Here is a 22,379-nt window from a genome sequence, read left to right on the forward strand (position 1 = left end):
CCATATCCTCAAGTCCATTCTCAAGTAGGTCTGTGTCTTTATTCCCGTTTTACCCCTAGGTTCTTCATGACATTTTTTTTTTTTTTTAAATTCCATATATATGTGTTAGCATACGGTATTTGTCTTTCTCTTTCTGACTTACTTCACTCTGTATGACAGACTCTAGGTCTATCCACCTCATTACAAATAGCTCAGTTTCGTTTCTTTTTATGGCTGAGTAATATTCCATTGTATATATGTGCCACATCTTCTTTATCCATTCATCCGATGATGGACACTTAGGTTGTTTCCAGCTCCGGGCTATTGTGAATAGAGCTGCAATGAACATTTTGGTACATGTCTCTTTTTGAATTATGGTTTTCTCAGGGTATATGCCTAGCAGTGGGATTGCTGGGTCATATGGTAGTTCTATTTTTAGTTTTTTAAGGAACCTGCATACTGTTCTCCATAGTGGCTGTACCAATTCACATTCCCACCAGCAGTGCAAGAGTGTTCCCTTTTCTCCACACCCTCTCCAGCATTTATTGTTTCTAGATTTCTTGATGATGGCCATTCTGACTGGTGTGAGATGATATCTCATTGTAGTTTTGATTTGCATTTCTCTAATGATTAATGATGTTGAGCATTCTTTCATGTGTTTGTTGGCAGTCTGTATATCTTCTTTGGAGAAATGCCTATTTAAGTCTTCTGCCCATTTTTGGATTGGGTTGTTTGTTTTTTTGCTATTGAGCTGCATGAGCTGTTTATAAATTTTGGAGATTAATCCTTTGTCAGTTGCTTCATTTGCAAATATTTTCTCCCATTCTGAGGGTTGTCTTTTGGTCTTGTTTATGGTTTCCTTTGCTGTGCAAAAGCTTTGAAGTTTCATTAGGTCCCATTTGTTTATCTTTGTTTTTAGTTCCATTTCTCTAGGAGGTGGGTCCAAAAGGATCTTGCTGTGATTTATGTCATAGAGTGTTCTACCTATGTTTTCCTCTAAGAGTTTGATAGTTTCTGGCCTTACACTTAGGTCTTTAATCCATTTTGAGCTTATTTTTGTGTATGGTGTTAGGGAATGATCTAATCTCATACTTTTACATGTCCCTGTCCAGTTTTCCCAGCACCACTTATTGAAGAGGCTGTCCTTTCTCCACTGTACATTCCTGCCTCCTTTATCAAAGATAAGTTGGCCATATGTGCGTGGGTTTATCTCTGGGCTTTCTATCCTGATCCACTGATCTATCTTTCTGTTTTTATGCCAGTACCACACTGTCTTAATTACTGTAGCTTTGTAGTATAGTCTGAAGTCAGGCAGCCTGATTCCTCCAGCTCCGTTTTTCGTTCTCAAGATTGCTTTGGCTATTCGGGGTCTTTTGTTTTTCCAAACAAATTTTGAAATTTTTTGTTCTACTTCTGTGAAAAATGCCAGTGGTAGTTTGATAGGGATTGCATTGAATCTGTAGATTGCTTTGGGTAGTAGAGTCATTTTCACAATATTGATTCTTCCAATCCAGGAGCATGGTATATCTCTCCATCTATTTGTATCATCTTTAATTTCTTTCATCAGTGTCTTATAATTTTCTGCATACAGGTCTTTTGTCTCCTTAGGTAGGTTTATTCCTAGATATTTTATTCTTTTTGTTGCAATGGTAAATGGGAGTGTTTTCTTGATTTCATTTTCAGATTTTTCATCATTAGTGTACAGGAATGCCAGAGATTTCTGTGCATTAATTTTGTATCCTGCTACTTTACCAAATTCATTGATTAGCTCTAGTAGTTTTTCGGTAGCATCTTTAGGATTCTCTATGTATAGTATCATGTCATCTGCAAACAGTGACAGCTTTACTTCTTCTTTTCCAATTTGGATTCCTTTTATTTCCTTTTCTTCTCTGATTGCTGTGGCTAAAACTTCCAAAACTATGTTGAATAAGAGTGGTGAGAGTGGGCAGCCTTGTCTTGTTCCTGATCTTAGTGGAAATGGTTTCAGTTTTTCACCATTGAGGACAATGTTGGCTGTGGGTTTGTCATATATGGCCTTTATTATGTTGAGGAAAGTTCCCTCTATGCCTACTTTCTGCAGGGTTTTTATCATAAATGGGTGTTGAATTTTGTCGAAAGCTTTCTCTGCATCTATTGAGATGATCATATGGTTTTTCTCCTTCAACTTGTTAATATGGTGTATCACATTGATTGATTTGCGTATATTGAAGAATCCTTGCATTCCTGGAATAAACCCCACTTGATCATGGTGTATGATCCTTTTAATGTGCTGTTGGATTCTGTTTGCTAGTATTTTGTTGAGGATTTTTGCATCTATGTTCATCAGTGATATTGGCCTGTAGTTTTCTTTCTTTGTGACATCCTTGCCTGGTTTTGGTATCAAGGTGATGGTGGCCTCGTAGAATGAGTTTGGGAGTGTTCCTTCCTCTGATATTGTTTGGAAGAGTTTGAGAAGGATGGGTGTTAGCTCTTCTCTAAATGTTTGATAGAATTCTCCTGTGAAGCCATCTGGTCCTGGGCTTTTGTTTGATGGAAGATTTTTAATCACAGTTTCAATTTCAGTGCTTGTGATTGGTCTATTCATATTTTCTATTTCTTCCTGAGTCAGTCTTGGTAGGTTGTGCATTTCTAAGAATTTGTCCATTTCTTCCAGGTTGTCCATTTTATTGGCATAGAGTTGCTTATAGTAATCTCTCATGATCTTTTGTATTTCTGCAGTGTCAGTTGTTACTTCTCCTTTTTCATTTCTAATTCTACTGATTTGAGTCTTCTCCCTTCTTTTCTTGATGAGTCTGGCTAATGGTTTGTCAATTTTGTTTATCTTCTCAAAGAACCAGCTTTTAGTTTGGTTGATCTTTGCTATCGTTTCCTTCATTTCTTTTTCATTTATTTCTGATCTGATCTTTATGATTTCTTTCCTTCTGCTAACTTTGGGGGTTTTTTGTTCTTCTTTCTCTAATTGCTTTAGGTGCAGGGTCAGGTTGTTTACTCGAAATGTTTCCTGTTTCTTCAGGTGGGATTGTATTGCTATAAACTTCCCCCTTAGAACTGCTTTTGCTGCGTCCCATAGGTTTTGGGTCGTCGTGTCTCCATTGTCATTTGTTTCTAAGTATTTCTTAATTTCCTCTTTGATTTCTTCAGTGATCACTTCATTATTGAGTAGTGTATTGTTTAGCCTCCATGTGTTTGTATTTTTTACAGATCTTTTCCTGTAATTGATGTCTAGTCCCATAGCATTGTGGTCGGAAAAGATACTTGATACAATTTCAATTTTCTTAAATTTACCAAGGCTTGATTTGTGACCCAAGATATGATCTATCCTGGAGAATGTTCCATGAGCACTTGAGAAAAATGTGTATTCTGTTGTTTTTGGGTGGAATGTCCTATAAATATCAATTAAGTCCATCTTGTTTAATGTATCATTTAAAGCTTGTGTTTCCTTATTTATTTTCATTTTGGATGATCTGTCCATTGGTGAAAGTGGGGTGTTAAAGTCCCCTACTATGATTGTGTTACTGTCGATTTCCCCTTTTATGGCTGTTAGTATTTGCCTTATGTATTGAGGTGCTCCTATGTTGGGTGCATAAATATTTACAATTGTTATATCTTCTTCTTGGATCGATCCCTTTATCGTTATGTAGTGTCCTTCTTTGTCTCTTCTAATAGTCTTTATTTTAAAGTCTATTTTGTCTGATATAAGAATTGCTACTCCAGCTTTCTTTTGATTTCCATTTGCATGGAATATCTTTTTCCATCCCCTTACTTTCAATCTGTATGTGTCTCTAGGTCTGAAGTGGGTCTCTTGTAGACAGCATATATATGGGTCTTGTTTTTGTATCCATTCAGCCACTCTGTGTCTTTTGGTGGGAGCATTTAGTCCATTTACATTTAAGGTAATTACTGATATGTATGTTCCTATTCCCATTTCCTTAATGGCTTTGGGTTCGTTATTGTAGGTATAGTCCTTCTGTTGTGTTTCTTGCCTAGAGAAGTTCCTTTAGCATTTGTTGTAAAGCTGGTTTGGTGGTGCTGAACTCTCTCAGCTTTTGCTTGTCTGTAAAGGTTTTAATTTCTCCATCAAATCTGAATGAGATCCTTGCTGGGTAGAGTAATCTTGGTTGCAGGTTTCTCTCCTTCATCACTTTAATTATGTCCTGCCACTCCCTTCTGGCTTGTAGAGTTTCTGCTGAGAGATCAGCTGTTAACCTGATGGGGATTCCCTTGTGTGTTATTTGTTGTTTTTCCCTTGCTGCTTTTAATATGATTTCTTTGTGTTTAATTTTTGACAGTTTGATTAATATGTGTCTTGGCGTATTTCTTCTTGGATTTATTCTGTATGGGACTCTCTGTGCCTCCTGGACTTGATTAACTATTTCCTTTCCCATATTAGGGAAGTTTTCAACTATAATCTCTTCAAATATTTTCTCAGTCCCTTTCTTTTTCTCTTCTTCTTCTGGAACCCCTATAATTCGAATGTTGGTGCGTTTAATGTTGTCCCAGAGGTCTCTGAGACTGTCCTCTGTTCTTTTCATTCTTTTTTCTTTATTTTTCTCTGCATCAGTTATTTCCACTATTTTATCTTCCACCTCACTTATCCGTTCTTCTGCCTCAGTTATTCTGCTATTGATCCCATCTAGAGTATTTTTCATTTCATTTATTGTGTTTTTAATCGATGCTTGATTCATCTTTAGTTCTTCTAGGTCCTTGTTAACTGTTTCTTGCATATTGTCTATTCTATTTCCAAGATTTTGGATCTGGGAAATAGAATCTTGGATCAGCTTTACTATCATTATTCTGAATTCTTTTTCAGGTAGACTGCCTATTACCTCTTCATTTGTTAGGTCTGGTAGGTTTTTATCTTGCTCCTTCACCTGCTGTGTGTTTTTCTGCTTTCTCATTTTGCTTATGTTACTGTGTTTGGGGTCTCCTTTTTGCAGGCTGCAGATTCGTAGTTCCCGTTGTTTTTGGTGTCTGTCCCCCGTGGCTAAGGTTGTTTCAGTAGGTTGTGTAGGCTTCCTGGTGGGGGGGACTAATGCCTGTGTTCTGGTGGTTGAAGCTCGATCTTGTCTTTCTGGTGGACAGGTCCACGTCTGGTGGTGTGTTTTGGGGTGCCTGTGGCCTTATTATGTTTTTAGGTATCCTCTCTGCTAATGGGTGGGGTTGTGTTCCTGCCTTGCTAGTTGCTTGGCATAGGGTGACCAGCACTGTAGCTTGCTGGTCGTTGACTGAAGCTGGGTGCTGGTGTTGAGATGGAGATCCCTGGGAGATTTTCGCTGCTTGATATTATGTGGAGCTGGGAGGTCTCTTGTGGACCCGTGTCCTGAAGTTGGCTCTCCCACTTCAGAGGCACAGCACTAACTCCTGGCTGCAGCACCAAGAGCCTTTCATCCACCCGGCTCAGAATAACAGTGAGAAAAAGTAGAAAGAAATAATTAGTAGAAGAAAGAAAGAGAAATTGAAAGAAAGGAAGAAGGGAAGTAAGGAAGGAAGGAAGAAAGAAAGAAAGGAGGGAGGGAGGAAGGATGGAAAGAAAGGAAAGAAAGGAGGGAGGGAGGGAGGAATGAAAGCAAAAGGAAGAGTGAATGGAAGAAGAGAGGGAGGGAGGGAGGAAGGAAAGAAAGAAAGAAAGACAGGAGGGAGGGAGGGAGGGAGGAAGGAAAGAAAAAGAAAGTGGAAAGAAGAAGCGTGGGAGGGAGGGAGGGATGGAGGAAAGAAAAAGAAAGAAGGAAAGGAGGAGCGGAGGGAGGGAGGGAGGAAGGGAAGGGAGGAAAAAAAGAAAGAGCAGGTAAAGTAAAATAGAATAAAGTATGAAATATAGTAGCGTTATTAAAATTAAAAAGTAATTATTGAAAAAAAACACGGACCGAAAGAACCCTGGGACATATGGTGGAAGCAAAGCTATACAGAGAGAATCTTACACAGAAGATTACACATACACATTCACAAAAAGAGAGCAGGGGGAAAAATCAAAAATCTTGCTCTCCAAGTCCACCTCCTCGATTTGGGATAATTCGTTGTAAAAAGAGGAAAAGGGCGAAAAGTCTGAAATCTTGCTAAGTCCACCTCCTTAATTTGAGATAATTCGTTGTAAAAAGAGGAAAAAAAAAGGGGGGGAAAGTCTTAAATCTTGTCCTCAAGGTCCACTTCCTCAATTTGGGATGATTCGCTGTCTATTCATGCACTCCACAGACGCAGGGCACATCAAATGGACCGTGGAGCTTTAATCCGCTGCCTCGGAGGCTGCACAGAGAGATTTCCCTGTCTCTGCTCTCACAGCTCCCGGGTCTCAGCCTTGGACCTGGCCCCGCCTCTGCGCGTAGGTCGCCGGAGGGCGTCCGTTCTTCGCTCAGACAGGACGGGTTTAAAGGAGCCGCTGATTCGGGGGCTCTGGCTCACTCAGGCAGAGGGGAGGGAGGGGAATGCCCTCTCCTCGCGCACCAAGCAACAAAAGGGAAAAAAGTCTCTTGCCTCTCCGGTAGCTCCAGACCCTTTCCCCGGACTCCCTCCGGGCTAGCACTAACCCCTTCAGGGTCTCTTCCTGCCGCCAGCCCCAGACCTCTCCCTGCGCTCCGACTGAAAGCCGATACCCGAGCCTCAGCTCCCAGCCCCGCCCGCTCTGGCGGCCGAGCAGACAAGTCTCTCGGGCTGGTGTGTGCCTGAGGGCACCGATCCTCTGTGCCAAAATCTCTCTGCTTTGCCCTCCACACCCCTGTTGCTGTGCTCTCCTCCGCTACTCCGAAGCTTTCCCCCTCTGCCACCTGCAGTCTCCGCCCGCGAAGGGGCTTGTAGTGTGTAGAAACCTTCCCTCCTTCACGGCTCCCTCCCACTGGTGCAGGTCCCGTCCATATCCTATTGTCTCTGTTTATTCTTTTTTTCTTTTGACCTACCCAGGTATGTGGGGAGTTTCTTGCCTTTTGGGGGGTCTGAGGTCTTCTGTCAGCGTTCAGTAGGTGTTCTGTTGGAGTTGTTCCACGTGTAGACCAATTTCTGATGTATCTGTGGGGAGGAAGGTGATCTCCGCGTCTTACTCTTCCGCCATCTTCCTCCGGCTCCCCCCTTTTTTTTTTTAACAAATAAAAACACTTGAACAAACAACTTCAAAAAAGGAAGATATGAGAATGGCCAGTAAGCACATAAAAATGCGCTCAATATCTTTAGTCATCAGGAAAATGAAAATTAAAGCCACAGTGAGGTACTCACTGCATTAGAATGGCTAAAATAAGACTGATACCACCAAATGCTGGTGAGGATGTGGAGCACCTGGAACCCTCATACAGTGTTGTTGGGAGTGTACATCTTTGGCTTTTTTTTTTTTTTTTTAATAAAGTTGAACATTCATCCATCCTATACCCCCACTGTTCTATTCTTAGATATTTACTCAGGAAAAATGAAAACATGTCGATAAAAGCTGTGTACAAGAATGTTCAGAGTAGCTTTGTTCATATAGCCCAAATTTGGAAATAACCCAAATGCCTTCAACAGGAGAATAGATAAACAAATGGTTGCATATGAATGCTACTCTGTATTAACAAGTAATGAACTACTGATGTATGCAGCAGCATGGATGACTCTCATAGACATGAGACTGAGAGAAAGAAGCCAGACAAAAGAGAGTACCTACTGTATGATTGCATTTACATGTAGAACAAAAATAGGCAAAACTAATTTTTGGTGGTAGAAATTGGAACAACCATTGTCTCTGTGGGGTGGGAGGGGCAGTGTAGAGTGGGGATTGACTAGGAAGGGGGCACAAGGGAACTTTTAGGAGTGTTGGGTGTGTTCTATATCTTGGTATGCATTTTTAGAAATAAATTTATTGGGCTTCCTTGGTAGCACAGTGGTTAAGAATCCGCCTGCCAATGCAGGGGACATGGGTTCCAGCCCTCGTCCGGGAAGATCCCACATGCTGCGGAGCAACTAAGCCTGTGTACCACAAGTACTGAGCCTGCACTCTAGAGCCTGTGAGCCACAATTACTGAGCCCACATGCCACAACTACTGAAGCCCACACACGTAGAGCCCATGCTCTGCAACAAGAGAAGCCACTGCAATGAGAAGCCCACGCACACTGCAACAAAGAGTAGCCCCCGCTTGCCGCAACTAGAGAAAGCCTGTGCACAGCAACAAAGACCCAATGCAGCCAAAAATAAATAAAATTAGATTTAAAAATAAAATAAAATAGGGCTTCCGTGGTGGCGCAGTGGTTGAGAGTCTGCCTGCCGATGCAGGGGGACACGGGTTCGTGCCCCGGACTGGGAGGATCCCACATGCCGCGGAACGGCTGGGCCCGTGAGCCATGGCCGCTGAGCCTGCGCATCCGGAGCCTGTGCTCCGCAGCGGGAAAGACCACAACAGAGAGAGGCCCACATACCGCAAAAAATAAAAATAAAAAAATAAATTTAAAAAAATGAAATGAAATCAAATTAATTTATTTATTTTTGACTGCATTGGGTCTTTGTTGTTGTGTGTGGGCTTTCTCTAGTTGCAGCGAGTGGGGGCTACTCTTTGTTGTGGTACACGGGCTTCTAATTGCGGTGGCTTCTCTTGTTGCAGAGCACGGGCTCAAGGCGCGTGGGCTTCAGTAGTTGTAGCATGTGGGCTCAGTAGTTGTGGCTCGCGGGCTCTAGAGCGCAGGCTCAGTAGTTGTGGCACACAGGCTTAGTTGCTCCGTGGCATGTGGAATTTTCCCGGACCAGGGCTCGAACCCGTGTCTCCTGAGTTGGCAGGTGGATTCTTAACCACTGCACCACCAGGGAAGTCCCTTGATACACATTTGTCAAAACTAATCAGATAGTATACATTTCACTCTTTGTAAATTGTACCTCAATTTAAAAAAAGCAGGGAAAGGACACAAGGGGTATACATTGATCCAAGGACATTCTCCTGCATAAGCACAATACAGTTCATCCATGTTGTTGTGAGTAGCTGTAGTTTATTCTTTTTTTTATTATTGTATAATATCCATTTATTGAGTATTGATCAATACATCAATCAATCCATGTAGTGATTCTACTGATGGGCACTTTGTTTATAGACGAAGTTACAAATGACGCTGTGTACATGCATGTATTTCCCTAGGGAATCCAAACCTGGGACTGACATTGCTGGGTTATAGGATGTTTGTATCTTCAAGTGTAGCAGGTAATGCCAAACCACATTCTTAAATGCCTGGATCCACTTTCAGTGTACCTGTTCCCTGTTCCACATCCTCATTAGCACTACTTGGTATTGTTAAACTTTAATTTTAGCCATTCTTGTGGATGTGATGTCATCTCATTGTGGTTTTAATTTGCATTGTTTTGTGTCTTCCTTACTTTATTGAGGTTAAATACCTTTCAGTTTGAATGTTGGCCATTTGGATAACCCTTTGGTACAGTGCCTAATACAGGTCTGCCTGTTTTTCTTACTGGTTGCCTTTTTCTCTCTCTGTTTTTTTTTTTTTGGCTGTGCTGCGTGGTATGCAGGATCTTAGTTCCTGGGCTAGGGATCAAACACGTGCCCCCTTCAGTGGAAGCAGAGTCCTAACCACTGGACTGCCAGGGAAGTCCCTGGGTTGCCTTTTTCTTATTGACTTATGCAGTCTAGATACAAGTTCTTTATTGGTTATATGAATTGCAGATCTCATCTTCAACTCTGTAGGTAGCTTGCCCTTTTTACTCTATTAATGGTATCATTTGCTGAACAGAGGATATTAATTTTAATGTAGTTCAATCGATTGATTTTTCTCCTTTTTAAGATAATGTCCTGGGTAAGTCTTACAAGTGTTGGGTTAAAAGATATATACAGTTTTTAGACTTTTGCTTACAGTTTACTTTCCCACTGGCTGTCTATAAACCTTTTTATACTATCTTCACTCTCACCAACAGTGTATATGTGATTTTCCCACACTCTTGCCAGAACTGGAGTTTTGGGGTCAGTTTTGACAATGTAATAGACCTCTTTTCTTCATTAAATGAATATTTTGTCTTAGTTTACCTGTATGATTCAGGGAATAAATTTGTTGCATCATTCCAAGAACATGGCAGTCAGTAAGCCTAATTGCAAGATTAATACTAAAACTATTCTTTAGCTTTTGATCCTGTGAGGAGCATTTATGGTTGGTAGGGAAAAGAGAGGAAGATATAAAAAGCCATTTTCTTTTTTATTAACTTAAATCAGCCTGATGTTGGCTTAAATTAATGCAGATAAACTGATGAAGACTTAATACAGTAGTCCTCCACTGTCTGGGGGGGAATATGTTCCAGAACCCCAATTGGATGCCCCAAACTGTGGATAGTACCTAACTCTATATATACTATGTTTTTACCTATACGTACATACCTATGATAAAGTTTAATTTATATATTAGGTACACTAAGAAAGTATAAATCAGGCAGAGCAAGAAGTGCCAGCACCACTACGCTTGCCTTTGGGGCCATTATTTTTTATTTTTTATTTTTTTGCGGTATGCAGGCCTCTCACTGTTGTGGCTTCTCCCGTTGCGGAGCACAGGCTCTGGATGCGCAGGCTCAGCGGCCATGGCTCACAGGCCCAGCCGCTCTGCGGCATGTGGGATCCTCCCGAACCGGGACACGAACCCATGTCCCCTGCATCGGCAGGCGGACTCTCAACCACTGCGCCACCAGGGAAGCCCTGGGGCCATTATTAAGTAAAGTGAAGAGTTTCTTGAACACAAGTGCTGTGATACCATGACAGTTGATCTGATAACTGAGATGGGCACTCAGTGACTAATGGGTGGGCTACGCTGGACAAACAAATGATCCACGTCCCAGGTAGGTCGGAGCTGGACAGTGTGAGATTTTAGCACACTACTCAGAACAGCGTGCAATTTGAAACCAATGGGTTGTTTATTTCTGCTACTTTCCATTTAATATTTTTCAACCATGGTTGATCATGGAAAGTGAAAAAAACCCTCAGATAAGGGGAGGCTACTATATAGTGGATCAAGGAATCCATGGATTTGATGAGTTAGAATTTTGTGGATTTTCCTTGTAAATTTCTGGCATATTTTTAAGTGATAGAATCATGATTTTACCTACTCTTTTTCACACTTTTACTCAAAGAAGGCATCCCCACCCCAATCTATATCTGCTCCTCCTCTCTCCATCCCCCAGTATTCATTCCTACTCCTTCCTGGTTTCGAGGTGGCTCCTAAGTTTTCCTTGGGGATGGGTAGAGTTTCATTTTGAGACTCCACGACAGAGACTGTTGGAAGAAGTATTTGTTAGGAGATGAAATTTGGAGTGGAACTCTCCTCTACACTCTAGCCTTGTTCCCACTATCTCACTTTAGTTTAGATCTTTATCCTTTTCAATAGATTTCTGTCATAATCTAACTCTTCTTCTGCCTCCAGACTTCCCATGGTTAACAGAATGAAATTCCTAAAACTCAGATCATTCTCCTGATTCATATCCTTCAGACTCTAAAGAACTCACAGTCTTAATCCCTCAGCACAGTGTCACGATTATCACCAGCCCTCTTGCTGTCTCTCTATCCTCCTCACGTATCCAGTTTGCCATACACCTCCTGAAGTCTATGGTTTCTTTGAATTTAAAATGTTCTCCCACATTGGCTCATCACATCACCTAGGACTCCCTCTCCCTCCCCACTGGCAACCCATCTGCCTATTAACTGACTTCTTTTAAAACTGAGCTCAAGCAACACATCTCCTTGGAAACCTTACCTCCCTGATCCTTATTCCCCTTCTGTACCTCCATGCCCTCTTCTCCAGCTCAGTGAGGTAGATGTTCCCTGTTCTGGGCTGCTGCAGTTCTCTCTGTATCCTTCTCTCACTGTGCTTTGTATTGTTATAGATTGGACTTTGTCCTCTACTCATTTGAGCTCCTTGAAGGCAGGGCCCTGATTCCCCTCCTTATTCCCACCCCACCCACCGCCTGGAACTAGCATGGTGTAGTTTATAGGAGGCACGCCATAAATGGTTTTTTGGGGGGGGTTTTTTTGTTTTTTAAGATGTTAGGGGTAGGAGTTTATTAATTAATTAATTTATTTTTGCTGTGTTGGGTCTTCACTTCTGTGCGAGGGCTTTCTCTAGTTGTGGCAAGCGAGGGCCACTCTTCATCGCGGTGCGCGATGCGGACCTCTCACCGTCGCGGCCTCTCTTACTGTGGAGCACCGGCTCCAGATGTGCAGGCTCAGCAGTTGTGGCTCACGGGCCCAGTTGCTCTGCGGCATGTGGGATCTTCCCAGACCAGGGCTCGAACCCGTGTCCCCTGCACTAGCAGGCAGACTCTCAACCACTGCGCCACCAGGGAAGCCCCATAAATGTTTAATGAATGATTAGATGCAAAATTATATCTAACTTTTTTTTTTTTAGTTTATTTTTGGCTGCGTTGGGTCTTCATTGCTGCACATGGGCTTTCTCTAGTTGCAGCGAGCGGGGGCTACTCTTCGTTGCAGTGCGCGGGCTTCTCATTTTGCGGTGCCTTCTCTTGTTGTGGAGCACAGGCTCTAGGCACGTGGGCTCAGTAGTTGTGGCACACGGGCTCAGTTGCTCCGTGGCATGTGGGGTCCTCCTGGACCAGGGATCAAACCCATGTCCCCCACGTTGGCAGGTGGATTCTGAACCACTGCGCCACCAGGGAAGTCCCTCTGACTTTCTTAATGTACGTATGAGAAGAACTTACTGAGAAAAAGAGGTCAATTAGAAAGGGATAGGAATTTAATCAATATTCTAAATCCCTCTTCTCCAAAAGCAATACACATTTAGGAATGACTACTGTGCTTGTAGGATTTGTAGGGTTTTGCTCACCTGAGTTGTGCCTTGCTGTCACAGAAGGATGCCCTGCAGTGGTCTCGCAGTCCGGCTGCAGTGGAGGGAGAGGAGCCAGAGGACACAGCTGATGTGGAGAGCTGTGGGTCTAATGAAGCCAGCACTGTGAGTGGTGAAAATGATGGTAAGTACCCTTGACAAGATGGGTGAAGAGCCACAAGCAGTCGCTAGGGTCTAACCTTTATTTCCCTCTCTTCCAGTTTCTCTCGATGAAACATCTTCTAATGCTTCCTGTTCTACCGAATCTCAGAGTCGGCCTCATTCCAATCCCAGGGACAGCTACAGAACTTCCTCACAGGTGGGGGGGGCGGGTCGGTGACTAGGCTGGATTGGATAAGTGAGGCAGGCACAAGACAGGACTCTTCCTCCTGTAGTTAACTGAGCGTGTTGAAGAGTGGAGAAAATCACTTTGGTCTCCACCTGTTAGTACTATTTAAAAGCGGGCCATAGGAAACGTGGGTAGTAGACCTGAGAGCAGGGCAATTTGTTTTTTCTCTTTACCACGGATGGATAATTTTGTTTGTATTTATGAAAAACCTGGGAACATTCAGGGAGAAGTATAACAGAGTGGGGAGAACATGAGCTTGGGAGTTATCAGTTTGAATTGCAGCCCTGCCACTCACTAGCTTTGGGCAAATTCCTTACCTGTAAAGTGGGGAGAGCAACACATTCTTTTCAGTGTGAGGTGATGCTTGGCACAGTGGCCGGCACCTGGCTCAGTAGAATGAGTCATTGCTGTTACTGGCATTACCTGCCCGTGCTGGTTGAACACTAACTCTGTTTTATAAGACAGCGAGGGAGACGTGGTCGAGAGGTACAGCCGTTGTGGCCTGCAGGTGACTCAGGCTCCTTTTGTATCCCCTCTGGGAAAATAGGCAAACAAGCAGAAGAAGAAGACCGGGGTGATGCTGCCTCGAGTTGTCCTGACTCCTCTGAAGGTAAACGGGGCCCACGTGGAATCTGCATCAGGTATGTGTAAACTCATGATTGTGATGCTTCTTTCTCAGGTCCTGGGGACCTGCCTCCCTCTGGCAGCAGCTCTTGGCCTAGGTAGTGCCGTGCCAGTAGAGTCAGGAGCTCTCCTCTGGCAGTCAGCACGCCGTGGCAGTGAGACCTGACCTAGCTTCCGGCATGGGCTCTGCTGGGCGCCCTTCCCCTGGCCTCACAGGGCAGTTGTGAGGGTCCCGTGAAGGCGTGTGCAGGTGCTTTGTAAAAGATACAGTGCAAACTAAGATGGCGGTTTGGCATTCTTACGTGATAATTTAAAGCCAGACCAGGAGGTGGTGATCTGTGACGGCCCAGGGCAGGGCCATGGAAGCTCCGGTATTGCTGGCAGCATCTCAGGGAGAGCTGGGAGAAGTAAGCTTGTCTGAGAGCCGTGGGCGCGGCGTGTGATGCTTTTGACCAGTGGAATGCTGTGCCTTCAGGGTTCTCAGGCCGCCACGCCGATGGCGAGAGCGGCAGCCCGTCCAGCAGCAGCAGTGGCTCTCTGGCCCTGGGCAGCGCTGCTATTCGTGGCCAGGCCGAGGTCGCCCGGGACCCTGCCCCGCTCCTGAGAGGCTTCCGGAAGCCGGCCACAGGTAGGTGGCTTGGCACTCATTTCTCTGCCTGTAAGGGGGCCCCTGCAGGCCTAGAGAGAAGATGATGTCTTCTACTGCACTCCTTTACAGTTTATTTTTACTTCTCAGGTGGCCCTCTAGTTTTTGTTGGTTTTTACCTTGTATTTTGGTTATGTCACAGAGAGATTTTTCTCTGCTAGACTGAGAGAACTCCCTGTGGGCAGAGATGGTGCCACATTGCTCCTTGTATGTCCCTGTAAGGGCCTAGCCTGTGCCTGCCTTGATACTGCTTAGTGAGTGCTCAAGTGAGTGAAAATTGCTTCTGAGTGTCTCAGTGAAGAATTCCAACATTTGTTTTCTTTCTTCGGTAGCATCCTGCCAAGTTTGTTCTCAACGTCTGCAGTCTCTGTCAGACGCCCTTTTTTATAACCTAGTTAGTATATGGGGTAGATGCCTATGTTGAATTTGGGCTATGCAGACAAGTTCAGTAGTGTGCACCTCCCACCTGCAGTAGGGCTATTTGCAAGGCTAGTATGCCATTTGCTATTTCCGGATTGATTTCTCAAAGCCCCCATGCTGGGTTTTTGTAGATGGGCCACATGAAATCATTAAGAAGACTAACCTTGGCTTCTGAAAATTAGAATAAACCATCACCCAAGTGGCAGCTAGGTGTGCTGTCTTGTAGCCTCTCCAGCTCATCAGCCTTGCTGAATCTTAAAGCCTCACAGGTCTCTATTCCATTTGCTGAGGGTTTTGTGAGAGGTATTGACATTGCAGTGGGCTTTAAACAACCCTTAGCACCTTTCTGCCTGGAGGTCAGACCTCTCCAGCCCATTCACAGAAGACTTCTGCAGATTTTTCTGTAGGACGCTAACCGGATTCACTTTTAGACTTCCATCGTTTCTCCCATTGGCTTTGTGGAGCCTGTTCTCCAGCTTTGGAGGGAAGCTCAGAGCCTGCCCCTTGCCTGGTTTTCTGTGGGAAGGGTGTCCCTTCGGGCTGTGACACAGCGTGCTACTGAGTCTTGTCTGAGACGATGCAAGCCCAAGTGTTCTCTTAGGTTTGATGGTGGCTGATAGGTTAGGGTAGACTGGATGATTGAGCTCATTGTGTGCAGATAAGTTCTGGGTAGCTTGGGTGCTGCCACCAAAGTTTTCCCTCAGTTGGCATTTGCTTTTTTGGTTTAAGAAGCTGAAAATCTACATTTTGCTTCCTACTGCTTGAAAAATCACAGGTCAAATGAAGCGCAACAGAGGGGAAGAGATAGATTTTGAGACGCCTGGGTCCATTCTCGTCAACACCAACCTCCGGGCCCTGATCAACTCTCGGACCTTCCATGCCCTGCCATCCCACTTCCAGCAGCAGCTCCTCTTCCTCCTGCCCGAAGTGGACAGACAGGTACCTGCGGGCAGCTTCCTCTTTGCTCTCTCGGGGCTAGCTTCTGTTCTCTTTCTAAGTTTCTTTATTGTTTTTTTTTGCCTTGATCCTTCCAGGTGGGGACCGATGGCCTGTTGCGTCTCAGCAGCAGTGCACTGAACAACGAGTTTTTCACCCACGCGGCTCAGAGCTGGCGGGAACGCCTGGCTGATGGTGAGTAAACGTTCTCGTCCCAGCGGCTTGAAAGGTGCCTGCCATGTGTGGTGTCACTTGTCTCCTGGTATTTAAAACCCAAAACCCAAATACTCTTTTTTCAACAGTCTTTTTCTTTTTTTTTTCCAAGGGGTATTATTTAATATAAGGCAGGCTTTCCTCTAACAGACGTGGTAGATGTTAATGTGCCCCGTAGCTCTAAAGAAGGTACAAGAGTATTTGGGCTTTCACTGTTTTGTGTGTATATATTCATCTGCATTGCCTCTTCATCATTAAAACTATAAACTCCTATTCTTTCCAGTAAGCATGGCATTGACCTACTCGGTAAGTTCCACCAGGTGCTCTGTCTTTGTAGATGTTGCCACTTGGAGTGATTGTTAGCTTCTCGTAATTCAGTTTTGTGGGGAAGCTATGTGGGAAGTGCACTGGGAGGTCCCTGAGACTCCCCTCCAGGTTCAATGATTTGCTAGGAGGACTCACAGGACTCAGCATGTAGTTGTACTCATGGCTGCAGTTTATTTTGGTGAAAGAATACAGAACAAAATTAGCAAAAAGGGAAAAGACGTCTGGGGTGTAGTCCAGGGAAACCAGGTGCACACTTCCGAGATCCTCTCCCGGTGGCGTCCCACAGGATGTGCTCAGTGCCCTCAGCAAGGAGTTGTGACCGCACGTAGTCACAAGTGTAGTCTACCGGGAAGCTCGTCAATGACTTGGTGCCTATGGTTTTTATTGGGAGCTGATCATGTAGGAAGCCTCTGTCTGACCCAGACCCAAATTCCAGATTCCCCAAAGGAAAGCAGGTGCTCACCATAAACCATCTGGTTTGCTTCAACTGTTCAGGCACAGTGAGCCATTCCCTGTCCGTTATGGGGTGGGGACCCTCCTGAAATCCAAGGTCCCAGATGTCAGCCAGGGGCCCACCTTGTCAGCAGGCCTGTCTGAGCCTGCTGTGGTGACTTTTTTCTGCGCGTGGAATAAGAACGATTCTCTTGTTGGTTTTTGTTCTGCTTTTTTGATCAGTGTGTTGTTTGCTGTTGAAGGACTGATTACCCGAGGGAAGGGCAGATCTCCCTTAGAATAGGTGTGTTAGTCCTGTCCTGGAGAAGAGCGCCATGTGAGAGATCCTCTGGGGGAGACGGGAGCCAGCGTGAGGACGATAGTGAGGGTTGAAAAAATGATTTCCAAGCTCACCAAAGTCACGTGTTATTCTGAAAACTCCTGACATGGTAGAACTGCAAGATTTGGCTCTTCCTAAGACAGACCTTAATATCCTTAATGAACCACTTGAAGAGTTTTGTTTCTCTCTAGGCGAATTCACTCATGAGATGCAAGTCAGGATACGACAGGAAATGGAGAAGGAAAAGAAGGTGGAACAATGGAAAGAAAAGTTCTTCGAAGACTACTATGGACAGAAGTAAGGCCCTTGGTGCTGTGAGTCCTAGGGTGGTTTCTGGGGGGACAGAGGCAGGTGTGTTCTCAAAGCCATGCATACTGCTGTGTCACCCAGGAATGTGGCGATTGCAGTGACTCTTATTTAGCTTAATGCCCTTCATGGGGAAGCTAACATAGGTTTTTCTATGGTTAGTGTTACATACCATGCAGATGTATTTTGTTCTGAGAGATCTAATATTTGGATGTATATTATTCATAGTGGATGTGCCCTCTCTGCCCTGTAACTGATAATGTGAGTTTGGTTTGCAGATTGGGTTTAAGCAAAGAAGAGTCATTGCAGCAGAATGTGGGCCAGGAGGAGGTTGAAATCAAGAGTGACTTGCGTGTCTCGGGAGAATCAACACGACCGCAGCGTGGCCCGGCCACCCGGCAGCGAGATGGGCATTTCAAGAAACGCTCTCGGCCAGATCTCCGAACCAGAGCCCGAAGGAATCTGTACAAAAAACAGGAGCCAGAACAAGCAGAGGTTGCTAAAGACACACAGTCTGTGGCACCAGACATCCCCCTGTACAAGGATGGGGAGGCTAAGACCGATGCAGCAGGGGTGGGTGGTCCCCACCTGCCTGGCACATCCTCCGCAGCACCCAACCCAGAGAGTTCTGAATTCCCGGTGGAAACTGTGGCTTCCCGGATCCAGCCCGATCCAGACGACCTGGCACGTGTCTCCACATCTCCAGACAGAATTCCCAGCTTGCCTCAGGAGACCGTGGATCAGGAACCCAAGGATCAGAAGAGGAAATCCTTTGAGCAGGCGGCCTCTGCATCCTTTCCCGAAAAGAAGCCCCGGCTTGAAGATCGTCAGTCCTTTCGTAACACAATTGAAAGTGTTCACACCGAAAAGCCACAGCCCACCAAAGAGGAGCCCAAAGTCCCGCCCATCCGGGTAGGAGGCTGTTTGATCCTGGCTGCCCTGAGCCCAGGCCCCTTTGAGGGACGGGAGATCAGTGGGGCTCCTTTACAGGGACAGAAGGCCCCCGGGCCCTTGTGTGAATTACGCGGGAGTGTAGAGCTCTCTCTGTACGAGAGGCGTTCTTGAGACTGACTGGAGTATCAGGGGGATACGGTTCTTCTCTTCCTCACTTGGTTGTTCACTCTGTTGAAGTTACCTCTAGAGGTCAGAATCCTTTGGGGTTTTAAAATCTTTTATTAGGTGGTGGTAGATTTTTTGTGTAGTGACTCACACAGTCCCACCAGAAATTAAATTTAGAAGTGTGGCATATAACAGCCCTTGAGCAGAATCTTCTCAGAATGGTGTGGTGTCTTGGACAGCCATTTTACCATGATAATTTCTTTCTTTCTTTTTTTTTTTTTTTTTTTGCTGTACGCGGGCCTCTCACTGTTGTGGTCTTTCCCGTTGCGGAGCACAGGCTCCGGACGCGCAGGCTCAGCGGCCATGGCTCACGGGCCCAGCCGCTCCGCGGTATGTGGGATCTTCCCAGACCGGGGCACGAACCCGTGTCTCCTGCATCGGCAGGCGGACTCTCAACCACTGCACCACCAGGGAAGCCCGATTATTTCATTTTTAAGGAAAATGATTTGATCCTCTAGGCCATGACCTCTAAGCTGCTAGGGTCGCGATTTAGCTTTACAGTTCCTAGGTCAGAGTGCTCAGTCAATTAAAACTGTTTTCTTATTTTTCTCTTGCAGATTCAACTTTCACGTATCAAACCACCCTGGGTGGTTAAAGGTCAGCCCACTTACCAGATATGCCCCCGCATCGTCCCCATCACGGAGTCCTCCTGCCGGGGCTGGACTGGCACCAGGACCCTTGCAGACATTAAAGCCCGTGCTCTGCAGGTCCGAGGGGCGAGAGGCCACCACTGCCATCGAGAGGCGGCCACCACTGCCATCGGAGGGGGGGGTGGCCCGGGTGGAGGTGGCGGCGGGGCCACCGATGAGGGAGGTGGCAGAGGCATCGGCAGTGGTGATGGTGGTGAGGCCTGTGGCCACCCTGAGCCCAGGGGAGCCCCAGGTACCCCTGGAGAGTGTGCGTCAGATCTACAGCGAACACAACTACTGCCGCCTTGTCCTCTAAATGGGGAGCATGTCCATCCTGGAACTGCCGTGTCCAGAGTCAGGAGAGAGGACCTGGCTTCTCCCAGAAAGGAGAAGAGCTACCCACAACAGAGGGTTCCAGATGGCCTCAGAAGCGGGCTGGAAGATGCTTCCCGACTCCCTGTTGCTCCCACTGGGGACCAGCCACGCCAGGCGTTACCCCCACTGCCCTCCAAAACCCCGGCACCTGAGCGATTAGTTGAGCAGCCTGCGTTGCATCTGGGAGGTAGAACTGAATGTGGGTCTGATACCACTTCCTGGGAAAGGGGTAACGAGGAGCAGGGACCCACCATCCCCCTGGAGAGCAGTCCTGTTCAGGCTCTAGCGGGGGGTGTTGGATTAGAAGAAGGAACCGGCCAGGCTCCAGACAGTGACAGTAATCCCACCGTGAAGGATCCTGTGAATGTGACCCCCAGTCCCATCCCTGAACCATCACTGGCCGGTTCCCTGCAGGACAGACCATTTGGTGACGAATCAGGACTTGGTGACTCGGGCCCACCCACGAGGGAAAGTGCTACTAGACAAGAAAACTTGAAAACCGAGGCTCCCGTCTCCGCTGGTGCTGCTCCTTGGATGCCTGGCCTGTCAAATGACAAGGCAGTGGGACAGCCTGAACCCGACTCCAGGGAAGATATCCCATCTGTTAAGCCGCAGGTTGGAGAGGAGTGCGAGAAAGCTGCTCCCCTCATTCCAGTGTCACCTGGGGGGTTGACAGCTGAGGAGGGTCTGGATCCCCCCGACAACTTGGCTTCACTCTGGACAGTGCCATCTCCAGGGTGCGTTGCCAGCACCGGCCATGACTGCAGACAGCTGGAAGGTGAAAAGCTGAAAATCAGTGGAGACTCTGAAGTGCTGAGTCCTCACAGCGAGTCCACAGACACAGCCTCTGACTTGGAAGGCCACTTCTCTGAGGACAGCACTGAGGCCGAGCCTAGTGAAGCTGCAGTGCCGAAGAGGTCCTCAGCGGTGGAGCAGGGTGAGAAACACATTTGGAACCGCTCCACCTCACTCTCCAAGGTGAACGGTGACCTGAGTCTGGTCACAAGGACAGACGGGATGGTTGCTCCACAGAGCTGGGTGTCTCGAGTATGTGCGGTTCCCCAGAAGATCCCGGACTCCCTGTTACTGGCCAGTACTGAGTACCAGCCGAGGCCTGTGTCCCTGGGAAGGCTTGCGTCCTCAGTGGAGGCTACTAACCCCCTCGTGATGCAGTTGCTGCAGGGCAGCTTGCCCCTAGAGAAGGTTCTTCGTCCAGCCCACGGTGGCAGCAAACCCGAATCCCCACGACTCCCACTTACGACGGAGCAGAGCCATGGCGGCTCCTTGCGTATGGGATCTTTGCAAGACCCTGGGGAAAGCAGTTGTGAGGTTGGCAGTAGCAGTCCCAGTTCTTTAAGAGCTTCGAAGGAGTCTCTTCTACCTGAGAGCCGTGAAGCAAGCACCAGCCTTGCCAGACTGGAGGCCGCCCAGGCTCCTGGAGCACCCCCAAAGATTTCCAAGCATGCCCTGAGTTTAAACTCCCTATATCCAGTGACAAATCCAATGGCTGCCTCTGGGAAAGTAGAAGTGGATTCCAAAGAGCAGTTCTCTCCCTTTAGTTTTGAAGATCAGAAGGAAGCTGGTGACCTGTCCCAGTGCAGTAATTCAAGTGCTGCCCCAGGCACGAGTCCGGGAAATCTCACTACCTCGAGAGCCCCTTGTTTCTCATCTCCAAATGTGGTCTCCTCGGGTCCCGATCAGGCAGGTCCGGCCCTGGGTGATCAGAACAGTGCTGGAGGCCAAGGGAAGAAGCTCTTTGGCTCCAAAAACGAGGCTGCAGCCCTTCAGTGCCCCCGGCCTGTGGAGCCAGCGCCTCTGCCTGCTGATGCCCCTCCCGATTTTCCCAGCAGGAAGTCGGGGGCAAGCAAAAACTCTGTGTCTGGTGGGGTACAGACTGCCAGGGAAGACTGGGCTCCAAAGCCACCGCCTGCCTCTGTTGGCAGCATCAAGAGCGAGAAGACTTTTGGTGGGGGGCCTCTCAAGGCGAATGCAGAGAACAGAAATGTAGCGGGGCCTAGTCCTCGGGAGCTGGTGGATCACTTGCAAGGGATGCCCTTTGTCCTTGATTTGCCCTTCTGGAAATTACCCCGAGAGCCTGGGAAAGGGCTCAGTCAGCCTCTAGAGCCTTCTTCCATCCCCTCCCAGCTCAACATCAAACAGGCATTTTATGGGAAGCTTTCCAAACTCCAACTAAGTTCCACCACCAGCTTTAATTATTCCTCTGGCTCCCCCACCTTTGCCAAAGGCCTTGCCGGAAGTGTGGTGCAGCTGAGCCACAAAGCAAACTTTGGTGCAAGCCACAGCGCATCACTTTCCTTGCAGATGTTCACCGACAGCAGCACGGTGGAAAGCATCTCACTCCAGTGTGCGTGCAGCCTGAAAGCCATGATCATGTGCCAGGGCTGTGGTGCGTTCTGTCACGATGACTGTATTGGACCCTCAAAGCTCTGTGTATTGTGCCTTGTGGTGAGATAATAAATTATGGCCATGGGAAAAGTTGTATATTTAGTGTGTGTATTTTGATAATGATGGATCTTAAATCTGTATACAGGATATCATTGATAAAATAGACTCTGTCTCTCTAGGCAAGAGTTCTCTTGCCTCTCCCTAAAATCTGTAGTGCTAAAGCCCCTCGGCCACTTGTCGGCCTTCTGGTTTTGCTGGAAGGGTTTCCTGCAGGGCAGGTTGCTGGGCTGCCCAAGGCTGGCCGGCCAGCCCGAGCTCTTGTCACACAGACAGAGCCTGGTGTGGCGTGGGGAGCCTCCTTCAGACTCGGAGGGACTTGAAGCTGAAGCAAGAAGGTTGTGTTTTCCACCAAGGGGACTAACCTACCCGAACTGAGTAGAAATGTCAGTCTTCCACTGCCCCCTCCCTGCCGTCTTTCCTCCCGCTGCTCCTCCGGGAGTTGATGGGGAA

General features: G+C 46.6%; 1 protein-coding gene across 1 annotated transcript in view; it reads left to right on the forward strand.

The window, feature by feature from the left end:
• The window catches only part of ASXL1 (ASXL transcriptional regulator 1), a gene marked incomplete at its 5' end in the record, with an annotated part of 72,584 nt that extends 50,625 nt beyond the window's left edge, over positions 1 to 21,959 (forward strand). Inside the window, 9 exons of the mRNA XM_079718795.1 lie at positions 12,772 to 12,892; positions 12,969 to 13,066; positions 13,644 to 13,737; positions 14,196 to 14,348; positions 15,562 to 15,725; positions 15,821 to 15,917; positions 17,226 to 17,331; positions 17,619 to 18,252; positions 19,017 to 21,959. Of these exons, the coding sequence (XP_079574921.1) occupies positions 12,772 to 12,892; positions 12,969 to 13,066; positions 13,644 to 13,737; positions 14,196 to 14,348; positions 15,562 to 15,725; positions 15,821 to 15,917; positions 17,226 to 17,331; positions 17,619 to 18,252; positions 19,017 to 21,938 (4,389 nt within the window). The 3' untranslated portion in view covers positions 21,939 to 21,959. The remainder of the gene's footprint in view (positions 1 to 12,771; positions 12,893 to 12,968; positions 13,067 to 13,643; positions 13,738 to 14,195; positions 14,349 to 15,561; positions 15,726 to 15,820; positions 15,918 to 17,225; positions 17,332 to 17,618; positions 18,253 to 19,016) is intronic.
• Between the last annotated feature and the right edge of the window lie 420 nt (positions 21,960 to 22,379).

This window comes from Hyperoodon ampullatus (genome assembly GCF_949752795.1).
Source record: "Hyperoodon ampullatus genome assembly, chromosome: 14".
Classification (NCBI taxonomy): Eukaryota; Metazoa; Chordata; class Mammalia; order Artiodactyla; family Ziphiidae; genus Hyperoodon; species Hyperoodon ampullatus.